The sequence below is a fragment of the Convolutriloba macropyga genome, unplaced genomic scaffold, assembly GCF_964194025.1.
Source record: "Convolutriloba macropyga unplaced genomic scaffold, txConMacr16.3 SCAFFOLD_1448, whole genome shotgun sequence".
Classification (NCBI taxonomy): Eukaryota; Metazoa; Xenacoelomorpha; order Acoela; family Convolutidae; genus Convolutriloba; species Convolutriloba macropyga.
The window spans coordinates 1-24,812 of record NW_027450518.1 but is presented as its reverse complement, the minus strand read 5'-3'; the positions used below and the strand labels follow the sequence as shown (position 1 = coordinate 24,812).

The window sequence follows — 24,812 nt, the reverse complement described above, 5'->3', positions numbered from 1 at the left end:
AACAATTGGGATGACGACAGGCAGCGAGCAGTTCTCCTAATTCGCTTGAATAACTAAGCACTTGACGAGTACAAAAACCATAATCATTACTCCAATCAAATACAAGGACAACCATCACCAACGATTGAGTATGTGCTCAATGCCCCAAACAACCGAATTGGAGACTTTCCTAATGCAAGGAGTGCCAGAACCGAGTTCAAGATCCTCCAGCAAAATGAAGGGGAGAGCATAAAAGAGTTCTCACGAAGAGTCCGAAAACTGGGCGAAGCAGCAAACAACCATTTGAATGCAGCCGGAAGGCAAGAAGCAAATAAGGAGGCATTTATTGATGGATAGTCGGACAACGAGATACGATATAGAAGATCCGGACACTTTTAATGCATTCGCGCAAAGAGATATAGCCCTCAAAGCAATTGCGAAAGTTTAGAACGCCTGGTACTGAACAAGACGGACAGGACACGTACGTTGGACGCAAGGCAACGACGAAAAAAGTGGGAGGAAAGCCAGACTTTATCAGAACAGCAACGTACAATGTCCGGAATGGTGCACTTTGCAAGTCGATGCCCGAAACGAAGCACTTCTCCAAGAAGACAAGAAGATAGAAACGTCGAAACACAGCCAGTTGTTAAGATAATCCCGCAGAGATCAAAACGACAAGAAACCTTTAACAGTGCAAGTATCGAGAATGATAGTGGCATTTTTGCACCTACTGTTTATGTGAATGCAAAACTGAAGTGAAAGATGCACAGGGCACAGTTCCACGCAGGCAGTAATGTGAATATTATATCTGAACAAACAAAGAAAATTTATTCACTACCGATGTTCATATTTGACTTAAACGATACAGTCTTATCTGCAACAAACGACTGGTTCCCAATTCGGTCCGGGAATGGTCGTTCAGACGGAATTTCTCGTCACGCCAGACAAAGTCGTACCGTTGATATCAGAGTCACCTATATTGCAGGAAAGTCAAATGTCGATTGACTTTGACTTTCAGTCAAGGCAATTAATGTTGGGCACGGAAAACAGTACTGTCAAATTGACATTTATCTGGAAAACAGAAAAACCCGGAACCCGACAAGTCATTGTCTGCGGCGCGGAGAGTGAGTTTCAATCCCATGGACCTAAAAAACAGAAACAAACAATTGTCCCATGACAGCGTCAGAGGACGAAGCGGAACAAATTTGCAAACTGTTAAAATTGTATTCGACAGACCACGAAACTGGACTCAAGATAATGAGTACAGTTGCCACTTTTTGGGATGTTTTTGCTCTAATTGATGCAGAGTTGGGTTAGACACATTTAAAGGAGCAAGAGATTGATATTGGAGACGCTGGTCGAATTAAACTTTCTCCCAGTCGATTAGCACCCGGTAAGATGGCGGCTGTGAAACAAGAAGTAGACGCAATGCTTTCTAGGAATATTATCCGGCCATCTAAAAGCCCATACATGGCGCCAATTGTACTCGTTACAAAGAAAGACGGCAGCAATAGAATGTGTGTAAACTCAAAAAGGTAGCTAGAAAAAATGCTTGCCCAATTCCCAGAATCGATCAATTCCTTGGTCATCTTCACGGAGCTAAACTTTTCTCAAACCTGGATTTAGCCTCCGGATACAGGCAGGTCCCACTACCAGAGTCTGCGATACCAAAAACTGCCTTCTTTACCCCTGACGGTGGCCATCACAAGTTCTTGCGACTACCATTTGGACGGTGCAATGTCCCAGGCACATTTCAACTTTTGATGACAGCAATCTTTAACGAGCATCTCTTCAGTTTTTTTCTCATATTTCCGGACGATTTGCTAGTCTTCAGCAAGTCAAAGGAAAACACAAAAAACATCTCCGAATTACTTTTGAAGCTCTACGAAAAGCAAACTTGAAACTTAAGCCAAAAAAGTGCAAATTCTACCAAAACTCAGTTACGTTCTTGGGGTAAAAATCAATGCCGAAGGAATTTCATCCGACGAGGGAAACATTAGAGCCCTGAAAACGTGGAACTGACCGGAAAATATTACAGAAGTAAGATCATTCATTGGAATCTGCAATTACTATCGTCGATTCGTTAAGGACTTTGCCGGGATAGCAAAACCACTACATGAGACCACGAAGAAGAACCGGAGATTCACCTCTACACCGGACTGTCAGGCAGATTTCGACAACCTGAAAAAAGCAAGGATCAATTGCACGGTTTTTATCGCATACAGACTACAGCTCACCATTCGAGCTATATACAGACGCGAGTGATAACAGTTTGTGCACAGTACTCTCTAATGTCATAGATGTTGTTCAGCATCCGGTGTTGTTTGCAAGCAGAGTGCTATCGCCAGCCGAATGTAAATATTCAACCACAAAGCGGGAGGCACTAGCTGTAATCCAGGCGATGAAGTGGTACAAACCATACTTATGGGGGACAAAGTTTGGGTTGAGAACAGACCATGCTTCACTTTTAATTACTGTTCAGGCAAAATAACGATGGCATGAACTTTTGAAGGTTACAAATGCTTCAAGAGTTTGACTTTCAGGTGGTTCAACGTCCCAGTGAGAAAAATGGAAACGCAGATGGACTTTCACGACAAGGTAGCCAGACTCCCGATTTGACTGAAGAGTAGAAGAAAGAGATGGTCGGCGACTGCCCCCAAATTTAAGCGACACACTCGGGCATATCCAAATTGTGACTTCACCGGAACACTCCCCAGGTTCATCAACATTAATAAAACTAACCCACCCACTAACCCCCAAAAATCAAATGGCAAAAATTCTAACGTTCACCAGGCATGAGTCCGAAGAAGAGCATACAGAATGGATTCGGATTCAAATTTCGTACCTCAGAACACAGAGTGGGACTCCGAATTACCACATCAAAATAAAACTCAACAGCAGGACAGCGACAATGACGACGAATATGAAAGTCCCTACACTATGGGCTTCCGGGAGCTCTATGATGCCGTGACGGCAGAACGGGCATCCATAAGGAAAATTGGACTCGAATGGTCGACCGACAATGAGAGTGATTACTCCGGCCAAAACCGAGGTTGGTGGGACCCAGATGACCACAGAAACTATCATTTTCAACAATTCCGAGATAAAAGTTCCTGAAACTGACGGTGGAAGCAACCACTGCAGCAATAACAATTTTGGAAGAGTCCGAATGACCAGAAATCTGGAGCAATACAGCAAACATGAAAAAAATCCTAGCAACAACGACGAGATTTCAATGTAAATTATTCTAGGGGAGGGCAGAGAAGCGGCAAGAAAACATCAGGCGCACGACACTGCAACTAAACTCGTTTTCCAAGGGGCCAATGCTGACAAAAATGACACGCAAACGTCCCTTGTCATTCTTAGCGTGAATAAAACCAGCTATTGCAGCCGGAGAGGATGCGTTGGCACTCTGGTGTGTGTTCTCTACCGAAAGTGGCTTATTGAGGGAACAAATTCTAATGTCAGACATTTCGTGGTGCCCAGGAGTCTACGGGAAAAGTGCTAGAACAACTAGACGACTCTAAGATAAATGGGGGACACTTCGCTTTTCAGATGACACTCGACAGAGCTAGGCAACGTTTCTGGTGGCCAGATATGAGAAACTACATCGAGGGGAGTGGTTAAAACTGTTTGACGTGTCAGTCGTGATCCAGAGCAGGGAAGAAACGGAAATCACCAACGCAAACAATCAACGTAGGAATTTGTTTCAACAAAATTGCCGCAGACATCCTTCGCCAGTGACCAAATCAAAAATAGGAGGGTACAAGCATATATTTTTGTACTCACGGGCTACTTCACCAAATTTGTAGTCAGCACACCATTGCAAATCACAACTGCCGAGGCCATGGCAAAGGCAGTCGTGGAAAAATTGATTCCTCTGTTTGGGGCCCCAGATTCAATTCCCACTGATCAGTGCTCAAATTTTTGCAATGAACTTATCTTGGACCTCTGCACGCTGTTCGGATGGAAAAAAAACACGAAGACGTAGATTTACCACCCTTAAAGCAACGGCATAGTTGAGTGACACAACCGGGTCATTGCTGATGTAATTTTGAAAAACTGTGCGGGAAATCCGAACACTTAGGACGAGATGCTCCTATATCTAAGCCTCGTCTACAACATAACGGTGCACAGAATAACAGGGGATACCCCCTATATTTAGTTGACAGACGGGAGTGCAAATAACCAATCGATTTACTCATATCAAAGCACCAGGTTACGGAATTAAAAGTAATGAATTAACTCGATGGTTGGAGGAACAATTTCTTGAAGCACACATGAACGCCAGAGAAACCATGTGATTCAATCAAGAGAGGCAAAAACCGATACCAAGAAGAAGTCTTTGAAGAAAACTACCGCAATGGTGATCGAATTTGGCTGTTCGCTCCCGCAAAGTCAAATCGAGAAAGTACTTCTTGCCGTGGGATGGCCCCTACGTTGTGTTAGAGAAAACTTCCGATGCACATTACAAAATATCTAAAACGGGCAGTTGTATCAAATGGCAGATTATTGTGCACTACAATAGGCTGAAACTCGTGAAAGAAGAGCCTGATCAACTCAAGATCTTTGCTCGACCTTCACTAGGAAAACGACAGCCGACAGCAATAGGAGACTTGGAAGAAACAGCAAACCAAGGACTCTTCTCGGAAAACACTACAAGATGAAATGTTTGTCAAAACACAGAAAAACCTCGAAACGCCTGGAGATACCAAAGGATGGAGGAAGAAGATGACTTCTCCCACAATCAATTTTAGGAACAGGAGAAAACTTCTGCGATCAGTCAAGAGGCAAACCACGAGATGCAGGACGCCGAGGAAGTACATGCAACTGAACTGAAAGGAATTAGTGACAGAGAGAGAGAGAGAGCTTGACAGAAGCCAACCTGGAATCTTCTCCCCCAAGTGCCGAGCAAACGGAACCACCAGAGACAACGGATCAACAAAGCACTACTCCCGATAAGATTTTCGATACAGAGTTCAAGAACATCTATAGACCTCATAAGGCGAAAGTTTTGAAACGGACACCCATGGCACTCAAATTCAAAACACCGAGCCCAAGCCTACTCTCTGACAAGGAGGGACGCCCCAAGCGGGCAAGGCGATTCCCCAAAAAGATAAGGAATCAATGAGAAAAAAAACATTAATCATAGCGCACATAACGAACCTACTAACAAACTCGACTCAAAATTTTGAAGAGTTACCAAACTTTTTTATCAATGTACTGTGAGCACTTTGATAGAGAGAATTATCGTGGACTAATAAAAATTTTCTCTACCAAGGTCGCTCGCTAAACACACAAAAAATCGATCAAAATGTTAGAAAAGTCTTGATTAAGACATTAAATAGCACTTAAGCAAAACAGAACCAGACTATATGATAATCAATCTTTAATTTTCTTAGTTTGATTAAACTTTCCATGCAAAAAGAAAAAACGGTTCTTAGAACAATGCAAATGATTCATGCACGAAAAAAAAAAACATTTTTGTTCGGGCATTAGAACCAATTCGAATACGAAACCTAGTTCCAAATTTTAATTGCACAGGTTTTTTTTAAATAAAAACTGAAACCTTAGTATCAAAAAACTTTGTCGCCACAAGTACAGTTTACTCTAACTTTGGCGTTATTAAATGAAGTGGTGCTATCCCTTTCTTGTTACCCCGTTGACTCTAGCGGAGTTAACAACTGGAGCAAACATTGCATTCGTCCCACAGACTCCGATCGTTCTAGCTGATTCGATTGAACTGATAGAAATTGCAGTGCCTTTCTTGAACCCTTGGATATTGACTGGGGAGCATTTAAATAAAATTCGAAAATCCGCAGGAGATGGAAATTCACGTGCGCAGAGAGATGTAGTGTGGATACTGCAATAACCAAACACTAACCGGCATCCTGGAAAACAGTCAGATTACCCTGATCACATCGCTACAAAGAGACATTTACGAGATCGAAGAAGAAAGGACTCAGCTGATTTGAGAGGTGAAGATCTTTGCAAATTCTACCGAGCTCTTGAAAAGGAAGAAAATGTCAATAACGTTGCTTGCAGCGGGAGCTGCGGCCGTTTTTGTTTTGGATCCCATAGTGGAAAAAACAGCTTGAAAAATGCTCTCCATCTTTCATCTTTGTCAGGACTCCAAGAAAGAATGCTACAAATTGCATGTCACTTGAACCGCATACATGGTCTACGAGCTACACCACTTCTCGAGCCACAGAGATGACACACACAAAACACATCCTGGGCAACTAAAACTTAAAACAGCAGGAATAAATGAAAACTATCTTGAACTGTACAGCTGGGAACTTCGGAACCGTAGAGGAAGCCATTAACAACCTTGAATACGTTTTGGAACAAATACAGCAGGCCCAGGTCTGCAACCACAATAGGAGCAACGTGTTCACCTTTTCCCTCAAAATTCAAAGCGTGATCAATAACGTTTCCTTCACGTTAGTTTCTCTTCATCCGGAAGTGCAATCCTTTAAATATGAACTCAAGCATTTCAGTAACAAAGTTCGCGAGGATTTCCAGGAGATGTAGAACGGAAGAATACCATCAAGACCCGTTGAACAAGACAAACTCTAACGAATTCTGCAACCTCTTCGATTCCATCACAAAACGATGTCAATACCACTCCAGCATGTTAATCTCTACTATGAACTTGAGCTTCTTCGTGATGTTTTTGATGGGGACATTGGGCTCCTCCTAAAAATCGAAATTCCGGTGTCAAGTCAAAGCCCCAACCACAAAGTCTTTAAAGGAGTGCCCCTTGCCCAACCTATTCCAAGTTCAACTACAGCGTCAGTGCTTGTACCCGAGCAAGAACTCATTGTCGTCTCGGAAGCTACGACTAACTTTGCTGAAGTTGTTGAAGCACAGATTCAAATTCTCTCTTTTCAAAGATCGAGATTACTAAAACTCTGTGAACAAACCTTCTCAATGACTAGAAACCAAAAAAGCCGGTTGTCTGATCAGTCTATTTTTTAGTCACGAAGCAGTTGTTTTACAGACCTGTAAATTTGATATCATCCTTCTTCCAATAATGCCTACTGCAACCTATTCAGTGCATTCAAAATTTCTTACTTCTTCAGCAACCACAAAATACTAGATAACCGAAATCAGAGATTACACCATAAAGAGCAAAAGATTGAGCGGATGCCGAAGTTGCATCATACAACCTCCTTGTAACGGGAGAACTGAGATATCTAATGGAGGCTTGGTTCTCCGCCGCTCAACAGACAACTGTCAGAACAAAACCGGGTTGGTTATGACCGTAGGAGTCAAACCTCTGCTTTAGGAAGCGTTCACCTTGCCGATACCAGAAAACCACGAGCTGAGTTCCCTAAGTACCACCATGGACTACCAAAGCAAAGTAATGGAACATGTCAATGTCGAACTACAAGCAAAACCAGCACTTGAATTAGAAACCGCGACGATCAAAAATTTGGTACGAGATTTTCATCGGAGCAACCAAGTGCGGCCTAGACAAAACACAAAAACTGCAAAAAAAAAATGGTAGACTTCTTAGGACTGTTTTTATGGGTTATCACTTTTTTCACAATCTCAACAATTTTACTCTGCAAATGGAAAAAATTATGCTTCAAACGGAGGGCACGACCTCAATTGAGCGAAATCTATGAGAAAACAGAGGACGACAACCACCCAACACAGCACACAGAGTTATTTTGTAGAGTCAATGAGCAGAACAAACTAGTGTCGTCCGCTTTTTAATGAGAGTTGTAGCTTCCCTGTAATCTCTTATAACCTTGTATCCTTGTATTCCTCGCATAATCCATTTGCCTAATTGGCGATAAAAACTTGTGATGAATTACAACTATTCAGGAGAATAGTAGAGACCGAGGGGGAACTGTAGAATTTGAAGCTTAAGAATTACAGGAAAACGAATTTTAAAGAAATTTGAAATAACCTTTAGATTTGCTCCATGAACCATATCAACCAAAACCGAAATTAGACCAAAGTTAAATAGTTATTTGAACAGATCAGGGTTAGAAATATGATTTGATTCTCTCAAATTATGTTGATACCAAATTTAAAACAAAGATTGGTGGAGAAATAAAAAATAGTTAGGAGACTTGTTTTAGAATACACTTAGTTTGATTCGAGCTTTGATTTAGTTAGAATGAATGTCTTTGGTGATATTGCAATCTTTAATTTATAAGTCTAGTAATTTCTTAAGTTAGATATTGGTTTCATTCAAAACAAATCTTAGCTACTTAGGAACATAGGTGGTTTTACAGAGATCAATGTATATTAGTTTAAGCTAAGATCTCCCGGGACTTGGACATGAAGAGAGTGGCTGCAGACGAGAGTTTCTAAGAGTATCAATCGCCGCACTCCTTTGGAGACTGAATAAGTGAAGCCACTCTGAGGGTAGGGTTGCCTGCTCGTGGTTGACTTGGCGAGTAAGACTAAACCATGTGGTATGGATGGGTGAACCGAGTAGACACTTAACACGGTCTGCAGTAACCCCGGAGTACCTGACGGGCAATAGCTCTTGCGTTCTTTTTTCAAGTGGTTGATTATCACTGGTTGGGTTGTGGAGTGAACTACGACGAACTTCGCCTTATCTGCAATTTTTGTAGTCTTTTGGGTCACAGGTTGACCTCTTAGCTTAACTTAGTTGCATAAAAAACTTGTTAAACTTCTCAACCACAGTACCACCTATTTTTTACTTGTTTTCCGTTTTCATACCTTTAGCTCTTAGTTGTGGCTAGAGAACTCTGAATCCAACTTTATTATTACTATTTTAAAAATACTGCTGCCTCCAATCTGAATCTTAGGAGTAATAGAAGGGCCTGGTATGACCCTCTCTGTTATATAGTATAATAATAGGCTTTCGAAGTTAACATTATTCTAGTTCTCTGTTTTTTTTCAATTTTCAAGTATCTACAAATTGTTGGTTTTGATTAGGGAATCTCCACACCAGTTTTTCAAATTCCACATTGGCGACCACAGAGGGATTTATTGTTAGAAAAAGTCACAGGCATTACTGTAAAAACTAGCAAAAAGGAGAAAACTTAGATTGAAAACGATAAACGCTAGCAGAGCTCACGTACAGTCAGCGAAACTTCAAAAAAGAAGATTTAACTTTGAACAAATAAAGAACAGAATGCTTACAAAACAATAGAGAAGAAAGGCCGATCATAATCAAAATAGCTTACATCAGGACCGTATAAACGACAACTGATTGCTAATTTGAACAATATTCTTCTGAAAAATTGAATCCTCAAAGTGTCCAACAGCTATGATAAGTTCAATTTGAGACGGTCCGTTGAGGTAAGTATCTGCTGGCAGTATATATTTAACTGTCTCTCAACTGTTTGTTTGGCAAGCCGATAAGGCAAATCGTTTGTCATCTTTGTTAAGACCGACGCTGTAATTACAATATGTGCTCTGCTTTTCGGTTGAAGGCAAATGTCAGCGTGTCTGCAATTAGTTGACACTTCGTTTCCTCCAAGATCAAAAACGAGTGTTGTTTCGCTTCCGCTCTAGTTGAAGTCTTTGTACTACAGCTTCTGATATTAGGTTTTTTGGTAATGCTAAATCTAGAATTTCTCGCAGAGGTATGGTTTCTCCCACAACATTTTCGGCTACAATGGTTGTCTGAAGGCAGATTGAAGTCCCTCATCTTGTCTTGATCTGTGAGAGCTGCTGCTATTGTTTGTTTGGTTGTCAGCTCTTTGCTTCTTGACTTCTCTGCAGACAGCTTTTTCAGTTGTTCCTTGGTACTGGCTTTGTGGAAATTTCCAGTCGATTTGTCTTCTTGGAATTGCTTTGATGTGTGTCTTCTCTATGTATCAATGTGTGATGCTTCCGTCCACACTGTCAGCGCGAAAAACCGTTGCACTTTTCTGGTCAGTGTCTTGGTCGAGTTAAGTTGGAACAGAGTCCTTCAAGTTTGATCAGCTGGGCTCGCTCCTTAACACCTAAACTTTTAAACGTTCCACATTTAGAAATGTGGTGCTCTTCTTCACTACAAAAACACTGTTGACTCATGGACGGGATATCCATGTGAAGCTGCCTCCTTGAATTATTTTGATGCTGATGTGAACTTTTGTCTTCAATTGCGAGACTGCTGTTGGTGGTTCTGACCCCAGGGCTTTAAAGCGTTCCTCTAAGAAAATGATAAACTTGTTGTAAATCTGTGGTTCCTTAATTTTAGAAAAAAAACCCCAGAATTTTCATGTTTTTGACTGTAGTTTCTCCGCAATTGAGTGAAAAAAAAAGGTGCTTGTGCTCCACCGGCTGCCCCATGTTAATTGTTCAAAAAGAGAATCTTTGTTCTTCCATCGTTTCAACAAGTTTTCGCAGTTCTCTGGTCTTTTATGCACTGCCCGAGGCTTGAAAGTTCCCTGAATATTAGCACTGAGTTTCAAAATATCGTTTTTTTATCTGTTCTGCAAACTTCTTTTGCCACATTGAATTTGGCGTCTGTGTCAGTAACTCATGACAAAACTTCGGGCTTGCTTCTCATTTTAGAGATGACTTCCAAAACTGCTGCCTGTCAACTGATCATTGTCAATTACTGCTCCCTTGAATGCCTGGTAGAAAAAGACCCAATCCAGTCCATATAGCTCCCAGAAAAGCATATCGCATATGTCCCCACAGATCGAGCATTGTGAGTTCGATATTCTGCAAGTTTCTCATGTTCGTGATGCTTCCAGTCAACAGCGGGGTGTCCTGTAATAAGATTATTGTCGTCTTCCCTTGAACAAAACGATGAAAAAAGGCGATATTTTGGCAGATCTTTTTATCAATTTCCTATGTCGCAATCATTTCGTCATCCAAATTGTCGGCATCCTCGAAAAAAGTCTGAATTTTCTGGTTCTGCTAAAATAGGAGCGACTGCTTCTTCCTCAAAATTTTTATTTTTTGCTGCTCTATGATAGGGTCTTGTTGAATGAGCATCAAAAAAGGTCTGTTTATGACAATCTCAGCTTCTTTGTATGTTCTGTTGCAACTCCTATGTGTGAACCGCGGGACTTCGAAGAAGCTCAAGTTTCTCTTGTAAGATAATAAGCTGTTGTAGTGCCTAAATGCTCTTTGTGTCGGTCTTGATGATGTATTTTGGCTGTTTTGTTGTTTTTATCTGTAGTTGTGATGTTACTTTGGGCTTCTTCTTGATAAAAGCTTGAAGAACGAGAAGAACGCAACGCCAAAGAAGGGTTCTTATCTTCCCATAATAAAAAGAGTGGCCAATTTCAGAACGCAAACTCAGTCTTAGTACTTTATTGGAAAAACTATTTTAATAAAACCAAAATTCTCAAGGAGAACTACTTCCCCTAAAGTTTTTACCAAAATTTTTGTGAAACCTTAAGTATGTGTTCTGCCCACTATATATCTAGTACACATTCCATCAGTTCGTTTATTCAACCTTGCTATTCAAGTTAAACGATTTGAACCAATTGTGGGGGGAAACATAGTATGTAGTGGGTTTCAGCATCTGTTTTGTGAGAAATAGACTTGCTTTTATCACTTGAAAGACTCAAAGGCTTTATGCTTGAGAAGAACTCAATCTCAGGAGTTGACTAATTTTCGAGACAAAATCAGATGAAATTATGATTTCTTAATTAAAATTACGTGGTAATTTATTGTCATCTGAAATGATTTATGGTCAAGCTTAGTTACTGCAATATATTAGGGGAAATTAACGATTCTTTGTTTTAAAATTGGTAATGCTTAAAGTCACAGCCATTGCGAAGACGGACTGTTGTGATGAGTTATGCAGTTTTTTTTTAATCTGCTATAATTCGTTGAACACATTAGTGATGATTTTAAAAAGGTAGTCAAAATTTTAATTGTCTTTTGATGCTAATATTTCTTTAGCTCCGCAACTGTTTAAGCATTAAGAATTTTTAAATATTTTTTAACCTGTGCTTTTCATTTTTGTTGCTTAAGAAGTGATATACGAAATCTAAAGCACAGCAAATTTTGCTCGAAATGTTCTACAACAAAACGCATCAGTAAATTTTAAATTGAAAAAGCAATTAACTTCTATGCGACTTATGAAATCTCACCCAAAAGTTGAGTCTTTTTCTCAAATCTTCTTAGAGTACTCTTTAGGCTACCGCTGTAAAGGAGAAAGTATATACAGTCCTCCTCGCGGAAACTATTGAGGTTTTCTCCCGTAACAACGGCCATTTTCTGCGCCTCTAATTTCAACGTAGTAACAGTTTGGAGCTGAAAGTTGAAAAAATAGCGAAATTCAGTACGTTTATTGCAGAACTTCAAGCAGACACCCTGACCCGTAGTATTTAAAATCAATAGACCGCACACCAGGGATTAAAATGTTCAATGCAAACCGTTATATTAAGCCATAGCATAATCCAAATGAAACCAAATTTGAAATATCTTTGAAAAGATTTTGCTAAGTTTCTTGGTAAGGAAAAGTAAATATTTGTAAAACTTTGCTGTTTGCAATTTGTTGGTTGTTTTTTTTGAAATTTGCGAAAACTAGCTGTTTTGAGGCTAACAGTTTGTTTGAGATTGTTACGATTTTATAGAATCAGCATTATTTCTCAAGTGGGTTCTTAGAATTTCACAAAATCTTATCAACATTTATCAAAAGTTGGCAAGTATGCTGTACTTAACAAGATCTAGCCCAGATGACCTAAGTTTTGTTAAAAAAATTAAGATCGTGAATTTCTTGAAATGAAAATTTTTTCAAATTTCGTTTCATTGAAGTACTTTTTCGGACAACAATTACATCTTTTACAATGCTAGCTCAACTCAGGTATTCCGACCGACTGGCAAACTGCGAAATGCAACTGATGTCCATTGCTTTCATAATCATCCAGTCCAAGATATTCCGGCTGTTTGCCCAGTCGGCTCTGGGCTGTGCATTTCTCGTCGCGGGCGTCCATAGTATTTCCAGGCTGCGATTCATTTCTCCACAATTCGCCTGGCATTTGCATTTGTCTTTGTCCTTCAAACCGAGAAGTGAACAGAGTACGGTTCTTTCGAATGTCCTCATTTGACTCACTCAATGTTCCGTTTGAATACAAAGGCGCATCTGGAAATCTGATCCAGTGTGCCCAGAAACCTGCCTCTCCGGCGGCGGGAATCCCGTTTTTGATTGCAAAGTCCACCACTGGTTGGAGTTGACTCTGTTGCAGCATACATATTAAATTATAAGTGGTTACGTGAGCTTGAATCAGATCGTCTCAGACCAAAATGATCTCCGATCAACATACTCCGGAACAGTGTGACCACTGATCAACAGTGTCCAGACCAAAATGATTTCTGATCAAAACGAAGCTGACATCTGGTCAACAGTGCCTACTAAAATGACACTTGATTAACATACCCTAGACCAACAAGACATCTGATTGGCAGTATCCTGACAAAAAATAGCTTTGTTCAACAGTGACCAAATGGACATCTGATCAACAGTGTCCTACCAAAAGAACATTTGGCGTTCAGTTTCCGTACCAAGGTGAGATGATCTACAGTGTTCAGACTGATGTGATCAATAGGGCGATTAGTAGGGTCAAGAATGAAGTGGCCTCTGATCAAAATATCAGAACTATAGTGGGATCTGTTAAAGCCTTTACAGACAAATTCGAAAACTGATTACTATTCCTTTGACCACAATAACATCTGATCAACAGTGTCTATGCCAAAGTTATATTTGATCAACAGTGCCCTTAGCAAAATGATGCATAATCAACAGTTTCCAGCTGATATGGTCTCTGATCAACAGCGTCCAGAGAGAAGTGACCTCTACACAACAGTGTCAGAACAATGTTTTTTATGATTAACAATGGGCGGCCATTTTGTTCTCAGATTAACAGTGGCCGGAGAAGTTTTTCATCTAGTCAAGATAGTTCGGAGCACACTGGGAACTGATCAAAACCGAAATTCCAATTGAGAACGAAATTCCAGACCGAAATTCCATTTGAGAACAGTGGTAACTGATAAAAAAAAGTATTCAGGCAAAAGTTACCTCTGATCAAGAATGTCGAGACAACAGTACGGTATGATCAAAAGTATCCCGACCATAGTTACCTCTGATCAAAAGTGTCCGATCAGAACGAAATAATCTCTGATCAACAATGTCGCTACTATAATGATGTCTGATCAACAGTCTCCAGCCGATATGACCTCTGATCAACAGTGCCTGAACAAAGTGATATTGATAAACCATGACCAGCCTATGTGACTTCTTTTCAACAGTGTCGAGAGCGAAATTCCATTTGATAAAGATCACAGTGGGACTTGAAGAATAGTTTTCAGACCGAAGTGACCCCTTATCAACAGCGTTGAGACCACAGTGGGATCTGATAAACATTATCCAGACAAATGTGACCTATGATCAAGAGCGTTTAGACTGGAGTTACATGACTTCAATAGTACACAGACCGCAATGGCATCTGATCAACAGAGTTCAAAGACAAGTGAACGTGCTCAAAAATGTCAAGGCCAAACTGTGCAGACCAGCACCAAATTATACTCAGATCAGCAGTATCCAGACCAAAACAAACTCTAATCAATAGTGTCCACATTGAACTGAGCTTTATTTAAAGGTATCCAGACTAATTTTTCTTTTATTTTTTAATGTGAAGACCGAATTGACATCTGAACAAGCTTCAATTGTGATCGAGATATTCAAAACCAAAGTGACATTTGATCAATTGTGTCGCGATCAAAAACAATTTTTGTCAAGTGTGCCCCGATTAAAAGTGACATCTTATCACCGAATCAGGTTGGCAGCCGATTAACAGTGTTCGAACTAAAGTGACCTCTGACCAACGATCTCCAGACCAGTGTGATCTTCGATCAAGAGATTCTAAACCAAAATGACCGTTTGATTAAAATTTTGAACTGCACAATTTTGGTCAAATGGTCATTTTGGTTTAGAATCTCTTGATCAGAGATCAGACTGGTCTAGAAATCTTTAGTCAGAGGTTACTTTAGTTGGAACACTGTTAATCGACTGTCAATCTGATCCGGTGATAAGATGTTACTTTTAATCTGGGCATAGTTGATAAAGATTGTCTTTGATCGCGACACAGTTGATCAAATGTCACTTTGGCTTTGAATATCTCGAGATTTGATCCACACTGTTGAGATCAAACTGACATCTGATCAACAGCTTTAACTCAAAGTCAACAATAGCCAGACCAAAATGATATCAACAGTGTCCAGACCAAAGTGAAACTTGGTCAAAAGTGTTCAGAATAACGTTACATCTGATCAGCAGTTTCCACATCCAAATGGCTTCTGAACCAATTTATGTTTTGATCGACAGTGTTACAACCTCTGATTAATAATATCCCTTAATAAGTGGTTTTATTTGAATACTTTCCAAACCAAAGTGACATCTGGTTAACAGTGTCTAGATCAAAGCGAGATTAAGTAGTCTAGATCAGGAGTGTTCAGATCAAATTGGCAGTTAATCAACACTGCCAAAATTTAAGTGACTTCGGATCTCCGGACCACACTGACCTTTGATCGGGAGTCTCCAAACCAAAGCGACATTTGATCAAGAGTCTTCAGATCGAAGTGAGATTTCATCAACAATTTCGAGACCAAACTGACATCTGATGAAAAACTTTAAACCAAATTAACCTCTGACCAGCAAGCTTCAGATCAAGTTGACCTCTTAACAAGAGTGAGCAAACCAAAATAACAGCTGATCAACAGTCTTTAGACCAAAGTGACCTCTGCTCAATTTTACCCGAAAAAAGTGACTTTTGAATTCCGTTGTAGAAGTCAAAAAGGATCTCACCAACAGTGTCCACACCAAACTGACCTATGATTAACATTGTTCTGACCAATTTGACTTTTGATAAATAGTGTGAATACGAATTTGAACTCTGATCAACAATCTGCAGTACAAAGTGACTGCTGATCAAGAGTATCCACACCAAAAAGACAGCTGTTCTCCAGCGTCCGGAAGTAAGCTATCTCCAGTCAAAAAGTGGACTCTATTCCAGAGTTTCCAAAACCAAGTGACACTTGATCAACAGTGTCTAGATCAATGTGAGATTGATGATCAACAGTTTTGAGACCAGATCACCAGATCGCATCAGATCACTAATTTGAAATCAGGATTACTTGTTATCAACGCTCTCCTGCCAAATTGACCTCTGATCAAAATTGCGCAAAGCAAAGTGACAATTGCTCAATTTGATCGACAATGTCCAGTCGAATGTGAAATCTGAGCAGCAGTATCCAGAACAAAGTGGTCGCTGATTACCAGAGTAGAGAACAAAGTCGGGTCCCAATAACAGTGTTCAGGCCAAAAACATAACTGCTCAATAAAACCTAGACCATCTTCCCGAGCCCAGAACTGATAGTTATGTAGCAGTACCTTGCAAGATTCTTGAAAAAGGAAAAATTATCTTCAAAAATCGTGCTAGAAGTGACTATCTTACAAAACCTTTGCAAGACGATTGGTTATTTTGCACGGTTCTTGCAATTTCGTTGAGTTTGAGCTTTGTTCTCGTCAGCTAATGTTGGCATTAATTGTGTCTGATTTCTCGAAGGATTTTATTTTAATTTTTGTTATTGTGATTAATGTTGATGTGACACACAAGCAAATTTACAAAGATCAGATGTCCTCAGCTGCAATTGCTGTTTAATTTTTCTGAATTGCAATTTTGGAAATTCCAACCACGATAAACTCCCAACGATTGAAGTGGAACAATTAAGAAGTTCGAATTTGGACGAAATTAGGAAACTGGAAAAATTGACCCACAACTAGAAAAAGTCTTTGCTGTTAAAATCCAGGATCAATTTTGTAATGCGGATCCAAATGGTGACACAAAAAATGGTGATCAGAAAGAACAATGAAAAAGGACAGCTGAAAAAGAAATCTACCTTTTTCAGCAGAGCATTAAATTCAAACTAAAAACAGTTTGTTAAAATGTGCATAGCTCTCTGTGTAAACTGGTGTCTCTTACTGGCAGTAAAAGATTTTTTTCTGCAATTGACAAAATAAAACGCTGCAGCGTTATAATGATCTTTTAAAGCGTTGTTTGTCTTTTCACAAAAGAAACGAACTGCTAAAAGCCTGAATTCCAATTTTTTAAAGGGGTTTCGATGTTGTTGTTGCTAAAGTATAGTCCTATTTTATTCCAAGTTTGACTTTTCATCGGCACATGGAGCTAACAACAAAACTGCAAGCATTCAAAAGCTTCGTTCAGCTTTCTTCTCCGTCCAGATTTTATCAATAGATTTTTATTTGTTGCAGAGACTAGTTTTTGCTGGCAATGCGAAGCAAAACAATTTTTTTTCGTAGAATAAATGATGTTTTGATTAATCAAAACATCATTTATTCTACGAAAAAAAGTTTCATCCCCCAAAATTTTTTTTATATATAGAAGCTCATTCTTTCGATTTTACAGATAATAAATAATCTTAATTAAGATTATTTATTATCTGTAAAATCGAAAGAATGAGCTTCTATATATATAAAAAAAAATTTGGGGATGAAACTTTTTTGTTGCTTCAATTAGATGTTTATTTCGTGTATGTAATGGATTTTTGTCAGAAGAGCGCCTTTCCGTGGATTAACATGAAATAACGGTGGAAAATTGGCTATGAAACAATCTAATAAATGTGCCAGGAACGCCAGGACGGCTCATTTGATCGACAAAAACGTGAGAACTTACTTTTTTCATGACGTAAACAAGATCACTCAATGGGTTTCAAACTAAAAACAGTTTGTTAAAAAGTGCTTAGCTCTCTGTGTAAACTGGTGTCTCTTACTGGCAGTAAAAGATTTTTTTCTGCAATTGACAAATTAAAACGCTGCAGCGTTATAATGATCTTTTAAAGCGTTGTTTGTCTTTTCACAAAAGAAACGAACTGCTTAAAGCCTGAATTCCAATTTTTTAAAAGGGTTTCGATGTTGTTGTTGCTAAAGTATAGTCCTATTTTATTCCAAGTTTGACTTTTCATCAGCACCTGGAGCTAACAACAAAACTGCAAGCTTTTAAAAGCTTCTTCCAGCTTTCCTCTCCGTCAAGATTTTATCAATAGATTTTTATTTGTTGCAGAGACTACTTTTTGCTGGCAGTGCGAAGCAAAAACTTTTTTTCGTAGAAAAAATGATGTTTTGATTAATCAAAACATCATTTATTCTACGAAAAAAAGTTTCATCCCCAAGACTTTTTTTATATATAGAAGCTCATTCTTTCGATTTTAGAGATAAAAAATAATCTTAATTAAGGTTATTTATTATCTGTAAAATCGAAAGAATGAGCTTCTATATATATAAAAAAAAAATTTGGGGATGAAACTTTTTTGTTGCTTCAATTAGATGTTTATTTCGTGTATGTAATGGATTTTTGTCAGAAGAGCGCCTTTCCGTGGATTAACGTGAAATAACGGTGGAAAATTGGCTATGAATAAATCTAATAAATGTGCCAGGAACGCCAGGACGGCTCATTTGATCGACAAAAACGTGAGAACTTATTTTTTTCATGACGTAAACAAGATCACTCAATGGGTTTCAAACTAAAAACAGTTTGTTAAAATGTGCTTAGCTCTCTGTGTAAACTGGTTTCTCTTACTGGCAGTAAAAGATTTTTTTCTGCAATTGACAAATTAAAACGCTGCAGCGTTATAATGATCTTTTAAAGCGTTGTTTGTCTTTTCACAAAAGAAACGAACTGCTAAAAGCCCGAATTCCAATTTTTTAAAAGGGTTTCGATGTTATTGTTGCTAAAGTATAGTCCTATTTTATTCCAAGTTTGACTTTTCATCAGCACATGGAGCTAACAACAAAACTGCAAGCTTTCAAAAACTTCTTCCAGCTTTCTTCTCCGTCCAGATTTTATCAATAGATTTTTATTTGTTGCAGAGACTAGTTTTTGCTGGCAATGCGAAGCAAAAAAATTTTTTTCGTAGAAAAAATGATGTTTTGATTAATCAAAACATCATTTATTCTACGAAAAAAAAGTTTCATCCCCCAAAATTTTTTTTATATATAGAAGCTCATTCTTTCGATTTTACAGATAATAAATAATCTTAATTAAGATTATTTATTATCTGTAAAATCGAAAGAATGAGCTTCTATATATATAAAAAAAAAATTGGGGATGAAACTTTTTTGTTGCTTCAATTAGATGTTTATTTCGTGTATGTAATGGATTTTTGTCAGAAGAGCGCCTTTCCGTGGATTAATTTGAAATAACGGTGGAAAATTGGCTATGAAACAATCTAATAAATGTGCCAGGAACGCCAGGACGGCTCATTTGATCGACAAAAACGTGAGAACTTAGTTTTTTCATGACGTAAACAAGATCACTCAATGGGTTTCAAACTAAAAACAGTTTGTTAAAATGTGCTTAGCTCTCTGTGTAAACTGGTGTCTCTTACTGGCAGTAAAAGATTTTTTCTGCAATTGACAAATTAAAACACTGCAGCGTTATAATGATCTTTTAAAGCGTTGTTTGTCTTTTCACAAAAGAAACGAACTGCTAAAAGCCTGAATTCCATTTTTTTAAAAGGGTTTCGATGTTGTTGTTACTAAAGTATAGTCCTATTTTATTCCAAGTTTGACTTTTCATCAGCACATGGAGCTAACAACAAAACTGCAAGCTTTCAAAAGCTTCTTTCAGCTTTCTTCTTCGTCCAGATTTTATCAATAGATTTTTATTTGTTGCAGAGACTAGTTTTTGCTGGCAATGCGAAGCAAAAAATTTTTTTTCGTAGAAATAATGATGTTTTGATTAATCAAAACATCATTTATTCTACGAAAAAAAGTTTCATCCCCAAAAATTATTTCATATATAGAAGCTCATTCTTTCGATTTTACAGATAATAAATAATCTTAATTAAGATTATTTATTATCTGTAAAATCGAAAGAATGAGCTTCTATATATATAAAAAAAATTTTGGGGGGGGAAATTTTTTTGTTGCTTCAATTAGATGTTTATTTCGTGTATGTATTGGATTTTTGTCAGAAGAGCGCCTTTCCGTGGATTAACATGAGATAACGGTGGAAAATTGGCTATGAAACAATCTAATAAATGTGCCAGGAACGCCAGGATGGCTCATTTGATCGACAAAAACGTGAGAACTTAGTTTTTTCATGACGTAAACAAGATCACTCAATGGGTTTCAAACTAAAAACAGTTTGTTAAAATGTGCTTAGCTCTCTGTGTAAACTGGTGTCTCTTACTGGCAGTAAAAGATTTTTTTCTGCAATTGACAAATTAAAACGCTGCAGCGTTATAATGATCTTTTAAAGCGTTGTTTGTCTTTTCACAAAAGAAACGAACTGCTAAAAGCCCGAATTCCAATTTTTTAAAAGGGTTTCGATGTTGTTGTTGCTAAAGTATAGTCCTATTTTATTCCAAGTTTGACTTTTCATCAGCACATGGAGCTAACAACAAAACTGCAAGCTTTCATAAGCTTCTTCCAGCTTTCCTGTCCGTCCAGATTTTATCAATAGATTTTTATTTGTTGCAGAGACTAGTTTTTGCTGGCAATTCGAAGCAAAAAAATTTTTTTCGTAAAAAAAATGATGTTTTGATTAATCAAAACATCATTTATTCTACGAAAAAAAGTTTCATCCCCAAAAATTTTTTTTATATATAGAAGCTCATTCTTTCGATTTTACAGATGATAAATAATCTTAATTAAGATTATTTATTATCTGTAAAATCGAAAGAATGAGCTTCTATATATATAAAAAAAAATTGGGGATGAAACTTTTTTGTTGCTTCAATTAGATGTTTATTTCGTGTATGTAATGGATTTTTGTCAGAAGAGCGCCTTTCCGTGGATTCACATGAAATAACGGTGGAAAATTGGCTATGAAACAATCTAATAAATGTGCCAGGAACGCCAGGACGGCTCATTTGATCGACAAAAACGTGAGAACTTAGTTTTTTCATGACGTAAACAAGATCACTCAATGGGTTTCAAACTAAAAACAGTTTGTTAAAATGTGCTTAGCTCTCTGTGTAAACTGGTGTCTCTTACTGGCAGTAAAAGATTTTTTTCTGCAATTGACAAATTAAAACGCTGCAGCGTTATAATGATCTTTTAAAGCGTTTTTTGTCTTTTCACAAAAGAAACGAACTGCTAAAAGCCCGAATTTCAATTTTTTAAAAGGGTTTCGATGTTGTTGTTGCTAAAGTATAGTCCTATTTTATTCCAAGTTTGACTTTTCATCAGCACATGGAGCTAATAACAAAACTGCAAGCTTTCAAAAGCTTCTTCCAGCTTTCTTCTCCGTCCAGATTTTATCAATAGATTTTTATTTGTTGCAGAGACTAGTTTTTGCTGGCAATGCGAAGCAAAAAATTTTTTTTCGTAGAATAAATGATGTTTTGATTAATCAAAACATCATTTCTTCTACGAAAAAAAGTTTCATCCCCAAAAATTTTTTTTATATGTAGAAGCTCATTCTTTCGATTTTACAGATAATAAATAATCTTAATTAAGATTATTTATTATCTGTAAAATCGAAAGAATGAGCTTCTATATATATAAAAAAAAATTTGGGGGATGAAACTTTTTTGTTGCTTCAATCAGATGTTTATTTCGTGTATGTAATGGATTTTTGTCAGAAGAGCGCCTTTCCGTGGATTAACATGAAATAACGGTGGAAAATTGGCTATGAAACAATCTAATAAATGTGCCAGGAACGGCAGGACGGCTCATTTGATCGACAAAAACGTGAGAACTTACTTTTTTCATGACGTAAACAAGATCACTCAATGGGTTTTGTGTCATACATTTGTTCCTAGCGTCGGAGGCATTCATAGGATTTGCTCCTGGATCCAACACAGCAAAACACGCTGAAGAGGTTGTGTTCTCAACGGGAAAGGAGCCTGGTCGACATCCAAAGGTCACCGCCGCCTCAACATCAGTGTCTAGGATTGAACAAATCAAAAGTAGTGCAAGCATCGCGCTAATGAGAGGCATTCCAACTTCGGGCATCAGTTTTTGTGTCCTCTGGGCTTCAGAAACCTCAAAAAAAAGGTTTGATAATGAATAACCAAACACTCCCATTCACAAACAGGTATGGGCAAATAATGCATTGATTAGGCTATTCGCCTTTGACGGCACTTTGTTGGACATTTGTTCAGATTACTTCCGTATTAAATGTATATACACTTTGGAAGAGAGTACAAAATGTATATGCCAGCTCAATTTTTCCGATATGAAAAAAAACAACGTTCTCAAGCCATTCCGCTATCAACAAGCAAAAAAAATAACCTCGACAGGACGAATTCTGCCTTCAAATGCTCGGCAAGTCTCCTAAAGACTCGGAAAAACATTTTAACGAAAAACTCTGGTAGGCTAGAAAAATTATCTTCATATTAATATAATTACTTTGACCACCATCTTCCGAAAAAAAACAAAAATTTTCGCTTGCTCGCACTTGAGTCTCAGAACTTTTCAGCGCTTTATGAATATAGTGAGTTGATAGAGTTCGCCCAAGTTAAAATTTTCTTGTTTATTCTGAAAAATACAAATACCCCAAAATCAAGTCTGAGCAGAATAAAGTCATACTTTTGTAGCTTATAACTGGCTATTAATATGGTAGTATACACACTATTTATACTTTAGCTGGTTTGTAGGCAATTACCACAAAGCGCATTTAGTGCGGTGGTTACGGCATGCTACGAAAGTTAAAAGTCAAAAGCAACCACGTGGAAGTTTGATTCACTTATAAAGCAAACAGTTTTTGCGGGAGTTATTTTTCAAGACGATAATTTGAGTCAAAAATCTGCCAACAACCTCCGCGTGTTTATATTCAACCAATCAAAAAGAAAGAGGATTCAAAATTGGTTTGAGGTAATATAAAAAACTCTCTATCTGAAATCTTCTCACAGCTGACTTAAAATCAGTCCATTTGAAAAATAATTGGTTAAAATTCTGAACAAAAATAATTTTTTTTCTTTAAAAAATTTGAGTTGCAAAGACAACCCCAAAATGTCAGTTTGCAGACGTTACTAATTTGGAGACAGCTCAACAATAATGTTCGAAGAGAGGATCATCACACATTCCAGAAATATGTTTTAGGTTTCTTGTCTAAAAAACCCAGGTAAGTTAGCCACTCAGAAATACCTAAAACTAATTACTTTAAAAGGTTATACTAAAGCGTTGGGAAAAATGGAAAAATTTTGGAAGCATTTTGGGATGTTTTTGGCTACTAATAGGCATAAGCTGCTGCTTTAATCATTTATCGTTTCATTTTCTTCCAAGATACTGACTAGAAAAAATCAGACTAACTTATAATTTTCGTGAAACGGCGCTCCAGCTTTTATATAAGTTTTCAACAAGAATGAGCATTGGACAGAAATTTTTAAGTTTTTGGGAACGCAGTTGTAATCAGTAATTTTTAGTTACGCCCGGAGCCAACCCACACTATGATCAACAAAGCAGATCAACATGAAATTCGAAAAACGTCTGCATCTGTTTGACTGACAAACGTCAGTTAACATTGCACTGGTTTCTCAGGGTAGCAGTGCATAAATCTGATGAGCCCTCTCGCTGTTAACTCAGCAACTTTTCGAGATGGCTTCAATCTCCCCAGTTGTCAAAAATCAAACTGATGCAACAGTTGAAATTTTGAGTCGCCTAGGATTTTTTTTGCAGTGGTTGATTCGCTGAAATAAATTTTTGTATGTTGATGATTATCTTTTTTCAATTGAAAAGAATCTTTAAAAACCCAAGGAAAATCAAAACAAAACAAACCAAACAAAAAACTGAGAGCGCAATTTAGGGACCTAAATATGCCACTAAACATTTGTTGCAAATGTCAACTAATAAAGTTGCTTGGTAACATAAACAGAATATATATATATATATATATTCAGGTTCGATTAAAGCTAAATAAATGATGGCACACACGAGAAACAAAAGATTTTTTTCATTTTATTTGGTTTTGTAAGGTTTTGTTTGCGCAAATCTTATAGAAAAAGGCATGTGTAGATCAATGTATACATAGTTTTGCGTTAAAAGGAGCAATGTCATTAGATCATTTTGTTTTTCTAAGAGTATGTCTTACATTATTTTTCGCGTTGATAAACGTAGATAAATTAAAAATGCGAACCAAATCATACAATGTGTTTTGATATGTTTCAGAGTTTGAAATAGTGCTGATCTTAAATAAACTCAATGTTTACATTCGTTGATCTTAAATGAAATAGCATGTAACGAAAAATTGATCTTAGAATTTTTGAAAATTTATTTGATGGCTCGATCAGATAAAAAATCTTTAGTAAAATTTGCCGAGAAAAATTTTGGTTTTCACAAGTAATTTTGACAATTTTGACCCAAAGTAAGAAATATATACTTCATATGGGTCAAAAATCCAACAACACTTGGTTTGGGAGCCAATGTATAGAAAATGTCAGAAAAAAAATGCTGGCCAAGGAAATTAGTTGGGTTTTAACTGTTTTTTTGGACATTATGATGATGTCCTACTATTTTAAAAGAGAACTTTAGTCGGGTCAAAGAGTTAATCATATAAGAGTTATTATTAGAGATCTTCTGTGTTTATTGAGTATATGACTGAACTTTTATAAATATTGTTGTTCTCCCATACCAAGTTTGGACTTGAATAATTCGTCGGATAAGAAATTTCTGTTTATAGTTTGTCTGTTTTTTTTCGAGAAACTATTTGACAAAACGTTGTTTTTATTGAGACTGCATATGCAATTGGAGTCTCTCATTAAAAATATGGTTGGTTTTCAGAATCCATTGATTCAATCAACATTCCTTCTCTTCAGAATAGGACATTATCAGAATTTCCAAAAGTTTGAAAGTAATCCGCCTCTTTATTCCTGGCAAACTTCACCAATATTATGTAAGATCTAATTTAAATGGTGATGAAATCTCTGCT

At 37.6% G+C, this 24,812-nt stretch overlaps 1 protein-coding gene across 3 annotated transcripts; it reads right to left on the bottom strand.

The window, feature by feature from the left end:
• Window positions 1–12,599: 12,599 nt before the first annotated feature.
• On the bottom strand, window positions 12,600–23,255 carry LOC142355966 (uncharacterized). 3 transcript variants are annotated; one of them, XM_075407967.1, is made up of 3 exons: window positions 23,198–23,255; window positions 21,647–21,928; window positions 12,600–13,100 (listed from the first exon to the last, which is right to left on the bottom strand). In XM_075407967.1, the coding sequence occupies exons 2-3, from the start codon at window positions 21,896–21,898 to the stop codon at window positions 12,714–12,716; spliced, it is 639 nt and encodes a 212-aa protein (XP_075264082.1). In that variant the 5' UTR covers window positions 21,899–21,928; window positions 23,198–23,255; the 3' UTR covers window positions 12,600–12,713. The 3 variants fall into 3 exon arrangements, with proteins under 3 accessions (XP_075264082.1, XP_075264083.1, XP_075264084.1); XM_075407968.1 differs by lacking the exon at window positions 23,198–23,255 and adding an exon at window positions 22,518–22,581; XM_075407969.1 differs by lacking the exons at window positions 21,647–21,928; window positions 23,198–23,255 and adding an exon at window positions 17,613–17,642.
• Window positions 23,256–24,812: the final 1,557 nt, after the last annotated feature.